This window comes from Erpetoichthys calabaricus, chromosome 12, assembly GCF_900747795.2.
Source record: "Erpetoichthys calabaricus chromosome 12, fErpCal1.3, whole genome shotgun sequence".
Classification (NCBI taxonomy): domain Eukaryota; kingdom Metazoa; phylum Chordata; class Cladistia; order Polypteriformes; family Polypteridae; genus Erpetoichthys; species Erpetoichthys calabaricus.
The window spans coordinates 28,372,974-28,389,944 of NC_041405.2; the positions used below are offsets into that span (position 1 = coordinate 28,372,974).

At 36.0% G+C, this 16,971-nt stretch overlaps 2 protein-coding genes across 5 annotated transcripts in view; one reads left to right on the forward strand and one right to left on the reverse strand.

The window, feature by feature from the left end:
• The window catches only part of micall1a (MICAL-like 1a), a 73,281-nt gene extending 69,128 nt beyond the window's left edge, over positions 1–4,153 (forward strand). For 2 of the 3 annotated variants that reach the window (XM_028815278.2, XM_028815279.2), the window contains exon 16: positions 1,392–4,153. In XM_028815278.2, coding sequence (XP_028671111.2) covers positions 1,392–1,546 — 155 coding nt within the window. In that variant the 3' untranslated portion in view covers positions 1,547–4,153. The remainder of the gene's footprint in view (positions 1–1,391) is intronic. The other variant, XR_007936456.1, reaches the window with a different exon arrangement.
• A 513-nt stretch (positions 4,154–4,666) lies between these two features.
• c12h22orf23 (chromosome 12 C22orf23 homolog) lies at positions 4,667–16,950 on the reverse strand. Of its 2 annotated transcripts, none has more exons than XM_028816826.2 (7): positions 16,767–16,950; positions 15,625–15,737; positions 12,861–12,923; positions 11,522–11,704; positions 8,288–8,422; positions 8,044–8,144; positions 4,667–4,942 (listed from the first exon to the last, which is right to left on the reverse strand). In XM_028816826.2, the coding sequence occupies exons 1-7, from the start codon at positions 16,796–16,798 to the stop codon at positions 4,853–4,855; spliced, it is 717 nt and encodes a 238-aa protein (XP_028672659.2). In that variant the 5' UTR covers positions 16,799–16,950; the 3' UTR covers positions 4,667–4,852. The 2 variants fall into 2 exon arrangements, with proteins under 2 accessions (XP_028672659.2, XP_051790815.1); XM_051934855.1 differs by lacking the exon at positions 16,767–16,950 and adding an exon at positions 16,577–16,706.
• Between the last annotated feature and the right edge of the window lie 21 nt (positions 16,951–16,971).

The following is a 16,971-nucleotide window of genomic DNA, read 5'->3' on the forward strand; positions in this document are numbered from 1 at the left end:
TCAACAAGCAGAACATGCAGCTCGCCAGCAGCAACAAGCCAGCAGATGATCCGAGTGCTTCTCCTTAGCATGCGTTTAGCCCACCCCCACCCCCTTCACGACACGAGCGGAAGAGACGCGAAGTGGCAAAAGAACAGCTGCTGTACAGGCTTTGAAATGATCGATGCGCAGCGCGACAAACAAAACACGCAGCACACCAGCAGCAGAAAGACAGCAGCTGATCCAACGGCATCTCCTGAGCATGCGTTCTGCCACCCCCCACCCCGCCCCCCCTTCACAACGCGAGCGGTGTTACCAGTCTATGTCCTGCGAGAAAGAGATTTAACCACGCCCGGGGCTGGAAATAAAGGACAAGTATTGTTTTTCCAAAAGTTTTAAAGTAAAAGTGAAAATAATGAATATGTAACAATTCCCATGAAAATAACAATCTTTTTAAATTGTATATCCGATAAACCAAACCCGGGGGTGGGTGAGCGAAGCCCCCTAGTATTGTACAAATAAAAGGCAGATAAAGAGACTTCAACTTTGATGTGAAAATTACAGGACAGTCTGTGTTTTTAAATCGGCAGACTCAAGGGAGGATTTGTTAAACTTGCACAACAATTTCCAAGTAAATACTGTCAAATTAAACATAATATCTTATTGTGGATTGCATTAATTAAAAAAATTAAAAAGTATTACAGGGCTGCATCTACTGAATAGTAGTATCTGTATAGCTGCAAATATTTTTTAATATCAGTGTAATTACATAAACTTTTAAACATTGCAGATTTACTGGCATATTAATGTGTTTTGAATTTTCTATCAATGGCTTCAGCTTCTCTCTACATTTTTTTTTGCAAAATCACACCATGCTTTTAAGAGTTTTTTTTTATATAATTATTTAGTAATGCTGAAATGTATTTGATGGCGGTTCAATGTACTTGCTATCTGGTGTTGCACATAATACACTTACCTATATACATTGTTGTAAAGAGCACATAACATGCTTACATATATATTGTTATTAAGGGAAATAAAGAAATGAAGCAGATACAGTTAGAGAATTGCATTGCATCAAAATCAAAGGATGATTTATTTAAACCGTTTAAGTAAGATAGGCAATGTGCTGAAGATTTGTTTGCATGTCAGCTTCTCCAGCTTTACACATATTGCTAAACTAGGAAGTTCGATTTTCCTTTCCTTTTTATTTCATTCTCCTTTTTAATTACATAATAATTATACAGCTGTTCCATTTTTTTGTTTTCTTATATGGCTTGCCTTCTTTATATGATACCTGTAAAACCAAAAGCTTTTAAGAGATGCAGTATTTTGGGCAGTAGATTCTAAAAATATGGTATATTGTACAGTTATTCTTCAGTCTCTAATATGTTTTTCTTTTATGTTTAAAGACTTCCACAAAGACTCTGATAGTGATCCTAAGAAGAAAGGAAAATTTAAACCCATGAAAGTCTTAAAACGTCTGAGCAGTGGAAACAAGACAGAAAGCAAAATGAAACCACAGAGAGAAAAAAGCAAATCCATGAAAAGCCTATCCCCAGAATGACTTAAGCAATAGTTAAGAAAACAGGAAATCACCATGACAAAGATGTCTTGAGTTTGTGGTGCCTCATGAATTGAAGCTGTCCTTCCTTTTTTGAGTGTCGGAAGGTCACTCTTATCTTACACACACACAAAAATCCTATTATACTGTATACTAGAAATATGCAATAGGTGTTACCTTTCATTTGCTTGCTGCTGTTTAGAAAACAACACTGTTTTCATGGTCATGCTGACCATTATTTAGTACTGTGCACAGCACCATATCATATCAGTTTGTCAGTTGCTGGCCCTTCACAAGTTATGAACTTCATGATTTTCATTGGAGGACTTTTGAAGAAAAGTTTCTCATGAAATATGTGCCTACTCCCATAAACAGTCATCAGTCTAATTGTTTTATGTGTTAACTTGTTGTGATCCATTTTAGAAATGCAGTTACACTCATAAAGTGATAGCCTTTCTAAGACAGTGCATTTTTAATTTAAACACATTTCTGTTTGTCTTTTTCATGTAGGTTTTAATATGAAGGCAAATTGGTGTGCAACATTAAAGTACTGGGATAGTATTTAAGCAATAGTTTAAGGTGATTTGTAACTGTGAGGTACGGAAGTTTAACACCAGTGGTGCTTGTTTTGTTTTACACACGGGTTACCCTTGGAGAAATAGTAAAACAATTTAAGGTTTTCTTTGACAACAAGATAATGAATTTAAAAGATATCAAGCTGCGAAATTAAGATATTGATTCAATGTTCCTAAAACTTCAAAGTTCAGAAAACCAAGCTTTTCTTTGTTTTTTGTTTATAAATCATTTATCATTTTTAATACTAAGAAACTAATTCTGTGTAAAGTAGACACATTTGGCTTACAAACAGTTTATATATTCTCAAATGTAAATAGCAATACTTTATAAAGAGAAAGGAATGTGAGGAAAACATATTTATGTTATGTACAAAAAGTTTTCTTCTTCAGATATTGAACAGAAAGTTTGAATGTTGGCATTAGTTCATTTTTTGAACTGTTTGGGGGAAAACATGCACTTTGTACCTGATTTATATGCATTTTAAAAAATTAATAAATCATATACTGACCTTAAGTGGTCTTGCCTGGAAATTAAAATCAAAATGCTGTAACTGAGGTTTGGGTGAGCTTTTCAATTTTAGAACCACAGATATCAAAGCATACTGTTTGATGCATTTTTTTTTTATATTTTGTCTTTAGTTTCCTTGTGCCAAACGATCTCATATTACAGTTGTGTGGGTTGTATTTAAAAGTTGTTATAGACAGTTTTTCAAATACTGTAGTGTTATACTCATAATAGCAGTTGTAGATTTCAAATAAGCATCTCAAACAGATTCATGAGTCATGATAAAATTTAATTAAAAATCTGAATACAGCTTGTCCAAATGAAAACTTGTAGTTACATTTGTAAATATATACGATTAGAAGAAGCTTTTTTGTTTTTAATTCTGCCCCAGTTGGGATCAGCATAGTTTTGTTATGAAGAAAAGCATTACTGTACTTAACACATGTGAATCTGAATTCATGTGGTAGTTTTTATTTGTTACATGAGGGTGCTGATCATAGTTATGGGGGCAGATGTTATTCCTTAAATATTCTGCCTGTTTTTCACTTAATTAAGTAGTGTGTGCCTTCATGGTTATTAAAATATCTTTAGTGACAAATCTGCAGTGTCAACTAAAATCATTTAATGTTAATGATTAATGGCAGTTTGTGTTTCAGGTAAGCACTTAAGCATTGCATATTTCTTAACTATAAATCCTACTGTTTAGATATTGAAATATTAGTTACACTGGGATATTTTTATGAAGTCATTGCTGCCCAAAGACCTGCAACAATTATATAGAACAAGCCATTCAGTCTTGTGTAATTGAAGTAAGACTTTAAAGTCTTGGTTAGGACAAATTCTTTTTTTAAATAAGGCACTATATTGTCTTTGTCATTTGTTTAGAAAGTAGTCCTGACAACATGAAATTAAAACAATTGGAATCTCTGTTTATCTCTGCTAGAGCATTTTCTTTTCATGTGCAGTGTAAAGTCTGTATATTTTAGAATGATTTCAGGAAGAGGCATGAATCTCCATCTGTCTGATCTATAATAACTGAACAGAAATATCAAGGAACAACTGACATTGCAGGTTTAAAGATGAGATGGAAATACTAAAAAAAAGGCAGGGATACTTATTTATTTCCTCTGTGATGGAATTACTTTGTGGGGTTATAATAAAAGCAACAAAGCCACATTTTGTGGAATCCTATAAGACTGAATAGGTATTTTAATTGAATAAAACGGTGTTTCTTTTTTGACCTTTACTCTTTTTGTTTATAATAACAAACATTGCCTTAAAATATTTCTGTTACTGTATTACTTTAAAGAACTGTTAAGTATGTTTGTTTTTTAATCATTGACCCAATATTTATTTATGTCTCCAGTGAATGCTAAAACAGTAGATGTTGTAACAGTTCTCTAAATGCTTTTTCCTCTCCTGCTGCCTTTCAAATACACATGGGCTTTCTAAGGATGTGTTGGTAATATAACAAATGTAAAGTTTTTATATAGAGAGAGTAAAATAAACAAATAAAACAAAAATGTCCCACTTGTTTTATTCCTTTTTTGATATTCTGCTAAAGATACAGGGATTTTCCTTTGGCCACAATGCTAAATTCAAATCCCTACACTACCCAAGAAGGAAACCAAAAATGAATATTTGAACATGCACTTTGAAACCTGATTTACTTAAGTGTTGCAAACAGTAAAAACAGCTAAATTGTATTGTTTATGTGCTTTAAAAAGCTTGAGATAACACTTGGGCAGTGGAATTTGGTGCTAGAAAAGCATAGCATGAAAACTTTAAAAGTAAAAGCATGCTGTATTGATATTTAATCAAATTATTCCACATAGTAGGAAGTTGGAGAATTCAGTATTTTCATATGTAATACAATACTGCGTATAAGATGAATAAACACAAATACAAAGACAGCCAAATAATAGTGTAATCAATCCTCAACATGGAAAATAATTTGTAGGTTCTATGGTAGAAGATTGTGAAGAGTTTAAAAATAATGCTTTTTTTTTTTTTTTTTTTTAAAAAAAAGGTCCAGACCTGTGATTCAGCAACAGATTATTATTTAATTGGCAGTGTGAAACAAAATAAAATACAACAACATTGTTTGGGGAAAAAATGCAAACAAAAGGCTGTTATGTCAATACATCAAAAAATGCTGTCTCAGTGGACAGGTCTATGTTATATTCATAATTTTCTAAGAGCTTTATTCAACACGAACTTAGATTTTTCTTAAATGCTTTTCAATAATTGCTGGCCATCATCCATTGTTAAAAGTTCTGAACTCCGTACTTTGTCAATAATCTCCAATTCTCTGATTTTCTAGAAATATAAATTAAAAAAACAAACAATTGTTATTACAGTATGTACATTTTATTGTAAAAGCAAAAACTATGTTACTGTTCTTCAATTTGAGAAGTAATTTTCTAGTAAATTTTCCCAAAGTCGTCTTATGATGAAGGACACAGTTAAGTAGTTTGTTATGGTGTTTTTACTCTTAGCATATAGGTAGCAGTTCATAGAAAGAAAAAAAAAAACAATGATTTTTTTTATTGTTATTTTTAAAGTAACTTGTGTCGCCCACCATTACTGGGATTAAAAAGCAAACAAACTGATGTTCTGTAGATAATTGTATTTGTCAGGGGCTGGTAATCCTAGAGCATCTGTGGCAGCAGGATTCTATTCAAGTCATTTTCATAATTTAATGTCAGTCTTCTTCTAACCTGAAATCCTCAGTAACAGTATTGTTCACTCTATGTGTCTGTCTGAAGTTACCAGAAATAAATAAGCACACAACTTCTTGGTATTCAGAAAAACCCTTACTACAGCCATGATGTTAAGTACACAGTAGTCTCTTTATGTCCTGTCTTTGTATGTTTCATTTGAATATACTTGTTTATCAAGAATTTTAAGTGGTTTATTATTCCTTTTTATTAACCAGAAGGCAACTGACTATAAGGCACTAATAAGAAAGTTTAAGTAATGTGCTAAACTGGTGCCATTTTATTTGTTTGTGTTCGTCTTCAAGTATGGGCTTTGATAAAATATTTTGTAGGAAAAAGAGAAAGTAAAATAAAAAATTGAAGGGACTGACAGTTTGTACACCTTCCCTGTCTACTTTGATTGTTATCTTATGAAAGAAAAAAAAATAAGCAGTACAAGCAATAGAATATCTAATTATACGATGTTCTATAAATAAAAAATATTTATAATTTTAAAATTGTTTGGGGAAAAATTGCTGCAGCCACTATTGCCCTTCAGGACCCTTTATCGCCTGTTCAAAATAATGTTTAGCATTTTCACAGGAGCTGGCTTTGCTATTTCTAACAGTATTTTTCCTTGTGCTTTCACTGAAAACTCTGAAACACAGGCATTCGCCTGCACTAACTGGTCATGTTGATTTAACCTTATCAACTGGTGAAGTGAAGCTAGCTTTTTCACAGACGGGCAACTGATTATGGTCTCCATAGCCATACGTTGAGTTCATAACAAAATCCTGAGTGTTATACAAGCTGCACCAAAAGTGTCTTTGAATGAGCTCATTTTAGTGAGTCCTGCAGAACATGCCCTGGTAATACCATGAATTTCAAGGACACTTCCAGTTTTGACTATAGTGAAAGTCAAAACAGTGATTAAAAAATGTCATTTCTGGAAAGCAGAGTTTTGTTTTTTTTATTGATATGCATGTTTTATTTTTGCTACATGCTCCAGCCTAAAATTAGAAACCGGACACAAGGCTTGTGATGTGTTAATACTAGCTGTTAGCATTCTATATAGCTTGTAATAAGTACTAAAGTCATACAGTATGCATGTACAGTGCAATATACATGTTGCTGCGCCATTCTACATTGATTTATTGGGTTTCTGCTTACGGCAACCAAATGCTGCCTGTCTAGGTGAAAAGCATTAGCTTTTTTTTTTTTTATTTATTTAACTTTGATAGATAAAAAGGTTATATTTTGCATATTCTGAATACCTTCTACATCTTAAGCAGAGATGCTACACAGACATTCCAAGACTTCCATCTAGATGGCTACTAACTTGACATCATAGCAGTGATTAGTTACATGAAAACTGGGCCCCCAGAGAATACTTGTAAGAAAACATCTTTCTATGTGCTTTATACTCCCAAGAGAAACATTGACATAGGTACAGTAAGTATGCAATCAAATGCAATATTACTGCTCATCTCAAGAGCTTTTCCTAAATGTTCCCATGCATTCTTCTCTATAAACAATTGTAGCGTGACCAAAAACATACACTCACTGAGACAGTTCTTAGGAACACCCATGCACCCGCTTATCCATGCAATTATCTAATCTGCCCAACCCGTGGAAGAGGCACAATGTATACAATTGTGTAGATGCAGGTCAAGCACTTCACATAAAACACCAGCATGTGAAAAAAAATGTAATTTTGGCTGTGGCGTGATTGTAGATGCCAGATGGGCTGGTCCGAGTATTTCTATAACTGCTAATCTCGTGGGATTTTCAAGCATAACAGTCTCTATAGAGTTTGTTTATAATGGTGTGAAAAGCAGAAAAACATCAATAATGGCAGTTCTGTGGATAGAAATGCCTTGTTAATTAGAGAGGTCAGAGGAGAATGCACAGACTGATTTGAAGTGACAGAAAGTCTACAGTAACCATTCTGCATAACTGTGGTGAGCATATAAGCATCTCAGAATACACAAAATGTGGAACCTTGAGGTGGATAGGCTACAACAGAAAAAGATGACGTTGGGTTCCACTCCTGTCAGCCAATAACAGAAAAGTGAGGCTGAAGTAGGCCAGGTTCACCAAAACTAGAAAGCAGAAGACCGGAAACATATAACCTGTTCTGATGAATCTTGATTTCTGCTGAGGCACATGGAAAGAAGGGTCAGGATTGGGTTCCAACAGCATAAATTCATGCACCCAACCTGCCTTGCGTCAACAGTCCAGTCTGGTGGTGGTGGTGTAATTGTGTGGAGAAAGTTTTCTTGGCACACGTTTGGCTTGTTAATACCAATTAGTTATCATTTGCATGCCACAGCCTATTTCTGCATTGTTGCTGACCTTCATGGCCAACATTTAACCATCTTATAATGGCTACTTCCAGCACGGTGATGCACCATGTTACAAAGTAAAAGTCTCAAACTGGCTTCATGAACATGACAATGAGTTCTGTGTTGTTCAGTGGTCTTCCCAGTCATAGGATCTAAATCTAGTAAAACACAGTTAGTATTTGAGATTCACAGCATGAATCTGCATGGACCAGAATCTCAAAGGAAAAATCTTGTGGTATTCACGCCACAAAGAATTAAGGCTGTTTTGAGAGCAAAAGTATTAGTATAGTGTTCCTAACAATGTGCTCAGTGAGTGTAATTCATAGGAGACACAATTCACATTTTCTTAAATCTGTTTGGTGCAAACTCAACATACCTGTGAAATCTCGGTAGCAATTATAGCTTGGTACTGTTTCCCTTGACCCAGAAGCTCCATCTCTTTCAAGAATGCGTGACGCTCTCTAATTTCTTCAAACACTGAGGACAGAATAAACTATAGGTAATAAAGACAAACTACTCAAATGTTTAAAATGTTATTTTCATAAATCTAAGAATTCAACTACTGCATACGTAAAAAAAAATTCTCAAAAGCTAAGTGCATGGCGTCATTCTTCGCTCACCTTCATCGAACCGATCCCTCTCGGGTTCACTGTCAGACTCTCTCGAGTCTCTGCATTTTCTATGTTCAATCTCCGAAGTCTCTTTTCCTGTTGCAAGAATGCTTTGAAGTCTCTGCTTCTCTTTCTCTCTGTCTCCTAGAGGAGTACATTTGAGCATTCATTTTCATACGTTTGATGGAGAAGAAAACAGATGTAAATATTACATCATAAAAACAAGAATGTGCTGAGCGTGATATTAAAACTTTAATAGGGGTAGGCCATGTGACTGAGTCAGCTTGTAACTGTAAGGTCACCCTGAGTAGAACAGCCTGATGAAAACTATTTTCTTACTCTTAAGTATAAATCTATGTGCTGTCACTATAGTTTGTGCTGATACCTCACAAATCCAACTCCTACCGTATGGTCTGCATGTTCTTCCAGTGTTTTTTGTGGATTTTCTTCTGCTACTCTAGCTTCCTGTCCCATCCCAATAGTGTGTTGAGCTAATAGTTGGCCCAGTGTGAATGTGTGTGTGCAGCAATGAACTGGTCCCCAGCCTTGAGTTTGATGCTGCCAGGTGTAGCCTTTCCCATCTGGTAACAACTGGGTTCATGAATGAATGCATTAAAACCAAGATTATCTGATGAATATTTAACATACGATCAAAAAATCGTCATGATAATTGATCTAGCAAGAGATATTTTTTAATGTCAAATCTGAATGGCCATCTTTTTCAGTGTCAACGTTTTTGCTATTTAAATTGAAGGTCCAACTGTATGAAATCCAATTGAAATATGCTACATCATTTCAGGGATCCCAGGCATGACCATTGGCCGAGACACTATAAAACTATTGTAACCCCTATTAAATATTGTTCTATTTCCCTTATATTGGAAATCTTCAAATGCAGGGTTAACAACTCTGCCAAATATTTGCTTGATTTGGTGTCTCTCCTGGTTTGGTTCGTTTATTGGAACCTCAACATTTTCATACAAATGCAACTCTATAAACTGTTTGAGGCACATAACTAGTGCTGCTCCCTCAAGTCTCTGAGGTGGTCCCTGAGGTGCTGAGTTTGAATCCTAGTCTGGTAAATATCTTTGTGGATCTTCTGTTCTCCTTCTGTTTATGTGAGCTTTCCCACACGATACTTCAGTTTTCCTGCCACATCCTAAAAGACGTTTAAAGTTGACAGATGATTCTGAATCTCCATGTGTCAGTGTGTCTGCATGAGTGGGCTCAGAGATGGGCTGACATCCACCCAGTACTACCAATACAGGCACCAATTTCCCTTGATCTTGAATAGCATTAAAACACATTTGAAAGTGAATGGACAGATGCAGTATATTCTACTGCCAAATATGGGATCCTCTTTAGCTGTTTAAGCCATTCGTAATATTACTCTGCCTTCAGGAAGTATTCAGACCCCTTTGCTTTTTGCACATTTTGTTACATTGCAACTTTTGCAGATTTTACCCCTCATCAAGCCACACTCAATAGCCCAAAATGACAAAGCGAAAACAAGATTTTATACATTGTTGCAAATTTATTACAAATAAAATTAATCAGACCCTTTACTCTGTACCTTTGGCTGCAAGTCTTCTTGGGTATGAGTAAGACACAAGTTTCGCACACCTGCATTTGGGGATTTTCTACAGTACTGCATTTTTCTCTGCTGGTCCTCTCAAGTTGTGTCAGATTGAATGGAAACCACCAGTGGACAACCATTTTCAGGTCTCTCCTGAGATGATGTTTGATTGGGTTCATATCTGTGCTCTGGAAGGCTTGTTCGCCTTAAGCTACTCCTGTGTTAACTTTGCTTTGTGCTTAGGGTGATTGTCATGTTGGAAGGTGAACCATTGGCCCAGAGCGCTCTAGAGCAGGTTTTCATTAAGGATATCTCTGTTTCACATAGGTGCCTTTTTTGAAAACTCCAAGTGAGCTTTCATGTGTCGTCTGGCCACTCTGTCATAAAGCCCAGATTGGTGGATTTTTGCAGTGATTATCATCCTTTTGGAAATTTCTTTTATCTCCACACAGGTTCTCTGGAGCTCAGCTAAATCAACCATTAAGTTCTTGGTTACTTCTCTTACCAAGATTGCTCAGCTTGGCCAGGTGGCCAGATCTAGGAAGAGTTGTGATTGCTCCAATTTTCTTCCATTTAAGAATTATGGAGACCACGGTGCTCTTGAGAACCTTTAATGCTGCAGAAATTGTTATGTAACCTTCTCCCGATCTATGCCTCAACATAATCCCATCTCAAAGCTCTTGGGCAATTCCTTCAACAAAATGGCTTAATTTTGGCTCTGACACATATTGTCAGCTGTGGGACCTTATATAGACAAATGTGTGTCTTTTGTAATCATGGCCAATCAATTGGATTGACAACAGATGGACTCCAAACAAGGGGTAGAAACATCTCAGTGATGACCAAGAGAATGGTTTACATCAGAACCACATTTCCAGTGTCATAGCAAAGGGTCTAAATGCTTGTGTCAATGGGATATTTCAGTGTTTTATTTTTAATACATTTGCAGACAATCCTAAAATTCTGTTTATGCTTTGTCGTTTTGGGTATTGGGTGTTGATTGATGAGAGAAAAATTAATTTAAATAATTTTAGTGTAAGACTGCAACATAGCAAAACGTGAAAAAAGTAAAGGAGTTTGTATAGTTTCTGAAGGCACTGTATACTCATTCATTGTTGATTCTTGAGAATCAGTTATGGGACAGAAAAGTACAATTTCTTTGAGACTGAAATAGAAAGTTTTCATTAGTCTTGTTAAAGCACCGTAGATTCCACCCAGTTCTACTCAAGGACCACATTGTGGTCTGGGTTCAAATCCTGCATCTGGTCACAGTCTGGGTTTTTTTTTCCTACTTCTGCTGTGTGTCAGGCTTAATGGAGACTCTAAACTGAGTGAGTGTGAGTGTGAGTGTGGGTGTATGTATGAGTGGGCCCTGTCTTGGAATGGCACCCCATCCAGGACTGGCTCCTCATGCTAGATGAAACCTTAATAGTCCCAGAGTATCCCTGAACTGGATTAAGTGGGATCGAAAAAATAAATTATGCTTTTCTAATAATTATTCAATATTGGACATATATGCTTTGATTCTTCTTTTCTTGCAACACATCTCTTAATACACTCAAGTTTGAAAAAGTAATTTCAAAATCCATTGAATAATGATTTTCTACTCAGGTTGTTATAGATAAAATAAATGATAAAACTTTTCAAGCATTCACTTTTCTACTTACTGGTAGGTTTTGGGTAGAACTTCTCTCTCTCATAAGCATTTCCCTCCTGGCACCTTTCAGCACTACGTCTCGAGGGTTTTCCATTTAGATTGGCTACTGAGTGGGGTTTAGAAGACATGGGAGGTGTAGACTTCTGGAAGGTGCTAGAAGTAGGGTTACATTTAAGTGGTAGAGCTCCCCCTGCTGTGAGACAAAGCAAAAAATGTGGACTCTGCCAGATGGAAAAATTTGCAATGTTTTTTAGGAGTCCAAGCTACATAAGACTTTCTCACTTTTACAACACAGCCATAACACTGCCAGTCAAAAATGGGGAACTTTAATGAAGAAGCCTCAATCCATAATTGGTGTGGTTATGTCAGTAAACATTTCCATGATACCTGACAAAGCAATAAATCTTGACCCCATCAACCCCATCCTTAAAAGATTCATTTTCTACTGCTTGCTAATGTTTAACCAATGACTTTTTTGTTTTGTTATGACACTATAGTATATTATTTCTTATTTTATTTGTGTAAACTGTCAGCTTGCTCATCAACATCAGTTTATGAATAGGAGCAGTACATCAGATTTTGAACCAAAATATGGAGGTCTTGTTATAATCAAACAGTTTCCTAGGTGGACTTCTACTTATAGAACATGGCATTACAGTAAATGGGTGAGTAAGCCATGGTCCTGGAAGTGGAGCTACTCACTGTTGTCATACAGTGCCACCGCAGTAATGGACACTCAACTGGACAATCTTATTTGTTCTTTCTTGGTCTATCAAGCTAGAACTGGGTAGTCAGCTTTTGTGAGTCTTCTGAACAGCCTTTTTTATGCATAGATTTAAAAGCCCCCTGCCTCTGTGCTGTGCTCAATTTGTTTTTCTCTGTATGTTGTATAATTGTATGCATGTGTACATTCTGACATTTACTGATTGATAAATTATACTTTATGTTTAGCGGAGACATCAGCACTTTCAGAAGTGCATAAAAAGTGTTATTTTTAAGAGATTTTTGGTAGTGCATTCCAATTTATGTTCATTGTACTTCATTTCAATGCTTCGTGGAAAATTTTGATGATGGCTTATCAGCCACAATATTGTGTTTCTACCTTATTATTTTTCTCTTTGGACTTTACTGAACTGGACTAAGTACAGTATATACAATTATAAATACATAGAACAAAGATTTAATGGATTTGACTACCCTTACGTTTTTTTTCTTTTGAAAGCATATGCCAGTTCATTTCTTCTCTGTTTATCTTTATATGAAATAATTGTGATTAAATCTAAGTACAGTTTAGTGTCCTAAAGCAGACTAAACTTCAAAGAATAGGAAAGTATCTATTGAATACTTACCTTTAAGCTTTTCACCAAGCTGTCGCTGTTGGAAATTGGTGAGCCTGGACTCCTGCATCATAACTAAAATGCAAGAGGTAAATTATGGGTTCAGTCAGAAAGTAATCAGCTAAACAAATAAATTAAGACATTATTTACAAGTTGGCTTTCTACATTCAGACAATGTTACACAATTAAACTGGTAAAGAAATGTTCAAGCAGTTCATTAAAATGAGCAATATACGAAACTGAGTTATATGCCTAAACATGGAATCAAGTATCCGTCATCCATTTTGTACCTGGGTTATCTAGTTCATTGTTGCAGGGAGAAGGCGTCCTATTGCAGTGCTCAAGACAGGACAGGACAGGAAGGCAGTGGCACACCTACATTTTTGGGCCCCTAAAGCTTGAACTGTTATGTGAGCCCCTTCACAACCAGCAATGAGGTCTGAGTAACCACTGTTATCTTCTTCAATGGGATTACTCCATGACAGATCACCACAGATTTTTTTAAAAATGTAACCGCTACATCTAAGATTTTGATTAAAATAGCTCTACTGGATTGATTCATATTTCAAAGGCACTGGTTTGAGATGATGTTTGATTGGGTTCATGTCTGTGCTCTGGCAGGGCTGTCCAAAAACCCTTACAGAGTTGGCACTAAGCCACTCCTGTGTTAGCTTTATTTTGTGCTTAGTGTGATTGTCATGTTGGAAGGTGAACCATTGGCCCAGTCTTAAGTCCAGAGCGCTCTAGAGCAGGTTTTCATTAAGGATATCTCTGTTTCATATAGGTACCTTTTTTGAAAACTCCAAGTGGGCTTTCATGTGTCGTCTGGCCACTCTGTCATAAAGCCCAGATTTGTAGATTTTGCAGTGATTACAATCCTTCTGGAAGTTTCTCCTATCTCCACACAGGCTCTCTGGAGCTCAGCTAAAGCAACCATTGAGTTCTTGGTCACCTCTCTTGCCAAGATTGCTCAGCTTGGCCAGGTGGCCAGATCTAGGAAGAGTTGTGGTTGGTCCAATTTTCTTCCATTTAGGAATTATGGAGACCACTGTGCTCTTGAGAACCTTTAATGCTGCAGAATTTTTTCTGTAACTTTCTCTAGATCTATGTCTTAACATAATCCTATCTCTAAGCTCTTGGGCAATTCCTTCAACAACATGGTTTGGTTTTTATTCTGATACATATTGTCAGCTGTGGGACCTTATATAGACCTTATATAGACAAGTGTGTGCCTTTCCTAATCATGGCCAGTCACTTAGACTGACAACAGGTGAACTCCAAATGAGGTGTAGAAACATCTCAATGATGACCAAGAGAATGGTTTGCACCTGTACCACATTTTAAGTGTCATAGCAAAGGGTCTAAATGCTTGTGTCAATGGGATATTACCATGTTTTATTTTTAATACATTTGCAAAAGGAAGTCAAAAGGAAACGATAAACAAGCAAACTACACACAGGTAGTGCCAGAGCCAAGAAGTGAGCCCTGGACGTTGGAGCTGGTTGTAGAAGTGCTAACCACTGTGCTGCCCACAATCATTCATTCACTTTCAAAATCTGCTCATTTCTTTACACAATTTCAGGAAGTCAAACTCCAGCAGTGAATAATGCAGCAATCCAGCAATTGCAGGGTGTCTTAATGCACTTAATAATAAGGCAATTTAGACCTGTCAATAAAGCTAAAATATACAGTACATGTCTGCAAAGTGGGAGAATACTGGACAACCATGGAAAAAGTAACATGAGCATGGGGAGAATGTGTAAATGCTAGAACGGCAAGCAATTAGGCCATGTCTTAATTTTTCCCTCAGTAGAACCAGCATGCTAACCATCCACCTGTGATCAAAGCTGAGTTCAAGAATATAAAACACATTACAAAGTAAGTAAAAGAGTCTAGTCTATTAATCAAGTCTGTTGATTTCCTAATCTTCCTTTTTTTGCTAAAAAGGTTAAGGGCTCCTGGCGTCTAACTCTGACTGAGATGCCAGTCAGTTACAGGACACATTCCTGCACAACGTCACTCACTCATTATTGGTCATGCTGGGGCAGTCTGGAGTTGCCAGGTTGCCTTTAGACCAGGGGTAGGCAGTGTCGGTCCTGGTGAGCCGCAGTGGCTACAGGTTTTCATTCCAACCCAATTGCTTAATTAGAAACCAATCATTGCCAACCTCAGACCTTATTTAATTTTATGGCTTGTTAGTCTGTGCAATGTATGGCTCTTACATCATAGATTTTTTTCCTTTCCAAGGATATCATCCAAATGATTTGAAGCCTAAAACAGATCATTTTCAGTCTGTCACATTTTTCTATTAAGTGTTTTATTAAATCAAACAGTGCATGATGAACACACACAGATGTAATTGGGGAAAAAAGCTAGCTGGAGAACTGCTGGCTGCTTTGTCTTTTACATCTTATTGCTAATAAGGAGCAATTAAAACACTGCAGCAGTTTAAGATTGAAATAAGCAATTAAGGTTGGAGAACCTTAACAAGCGAGACCACTAAAATGAAGCATCAAAATGTCACTTAAGCAATATGTGCTTCATCAGCAATAATTGAGTTCTTGTTAAGGAACTGGGTTGGAACAAAAACCTGCACATACTGTGGCTCTCCAGGACTGACATTGCCCACCCCTGCTTTAGACTATGTCTTCAGATTATAGAAGGAAAACAATACAGATGACACACTGTACATTTTGTACATGTCAAATAAATAAAATAAACAATGTGTATCCATTATCAAATCTATCTAATAAACAAGATAAATACACATAATTACCTTTCAACAGATCCACTGTTTCTTTGCTGTATGGTTGAGGCCGAGCACTATTCCACAGTCCAGTCCCTGGCTCTGGCATCTTCTCATTTTTTTTCTTGTCGGACATCATCTCTCTGTAAATTTATTTCAAAAACACTGTACTCATATTGACATTGAATGAAAAAAGACTAAAAATTATTTTGAGGAATAGGGTTGATGCAGTGTACTCATTATTAATTACTGTATTTGTTAAAAATTTTCTTTTTTTTTTTTTTAGAAACTGGCTTCTAGCACAGGATTTCAATTTATTAATCAAATCAAATTTTATTTTGTCATATATAATTAAATACACAGTGCAAATTATAGTCAGATACTTAGATACACGCAAGAAAAATATAAATATTGTAAAAAAAAAACAAAACAACAAGACCAAAAAAACACACATAAGAACTTCTGGCTTGAATAACAGAGATCTGCTCTTATCAATAACAGGCTTGTAGGTGGCAGTAAGATGTCATCAGATCTGCCCAGATGTGCCACAGGTCTACATTTAAAGGCATTAATATATCAAGAGAGCAGGTCCACCTTGTTGCGTCCACTAGTGGAACATCCTAACTGAAGTTTATTTGTTCCAATGTTCCGCTAGTTGAAGTCAGCAGCATTCTAGTGTCAGACTGATGTATCATTAGACTGTTGGTCACAGAATAAATTATTTATTTTGCTAGGTTAATCAACATTAACCAGGGTGATGTAACTTATCTCACTAGACAGTAACGTGGACGAAGTCAGCATTTCAATGTTTGAATAACACATTTTAGTATTAATTATAACGTGCTCGCTTTTTTTACCATTACTTAGCAACATAAATCTCCAGTCCCCCTCCTACTTTATTCCATTCTGTCTGATCGCATCAGATGAAACTCGTCCAGCATTAAAATAATGATAAATAAAACGTATGGAAAGTTTAACGTACTTGCTTTTCATCACAAGGTGCCTCAATCTATTTAAATAGAACAATTAAAAATATACATATGTTTCTTTCTGTTAATTATTTCCCTTGAACGTATTCAATAATAATTGATTTGAGTCTATCCTAAAATGAAAACAAACAAAAAAAATAATATGAAAAGTGTAAAAAGAGCAGCTCCATGTCAAATTCCCACCTGAACACAAGGGACGCAGACTCTGTTGCCATGACGACGAAACAGGAAGCGCATAGGGAGGTGGGCTCGGGTACCGAGAGTATTGCTTCCCAGATAAGCTATATTTATTAATTTCAAGTAATTTACTTCCAGTTGTCTGGCAATGATTTCATATCTGACTGTTATAACAGATCAAATGTTTACATGTTTACATAACTTACGAAGC

Bases quoted from the DNA above. Each gene is read 5' to 3' on its own strand.
- c12h22orf23 (XM_028816826.2), bottom strand. From the start codon at position 16,798: ATGGCAACAGAGTCTGCGTCCCTTGTGTTCAG. The intron at 8,423-11,521 runs GTAAGTAGAAAA...GTACTCCTCTAG, and splicing joins GTTCTACCCAAAACCTACCA to GAGACAGAGAGAAAGAGAAG. The intron at 8,145-8,287 runs GTGAGCGAAGAA...TTCTGTCCTCAG, and splicing joins GAGGGATCGGTTCGATGAAG to TGTTTGAAGAAATTAGAGAG.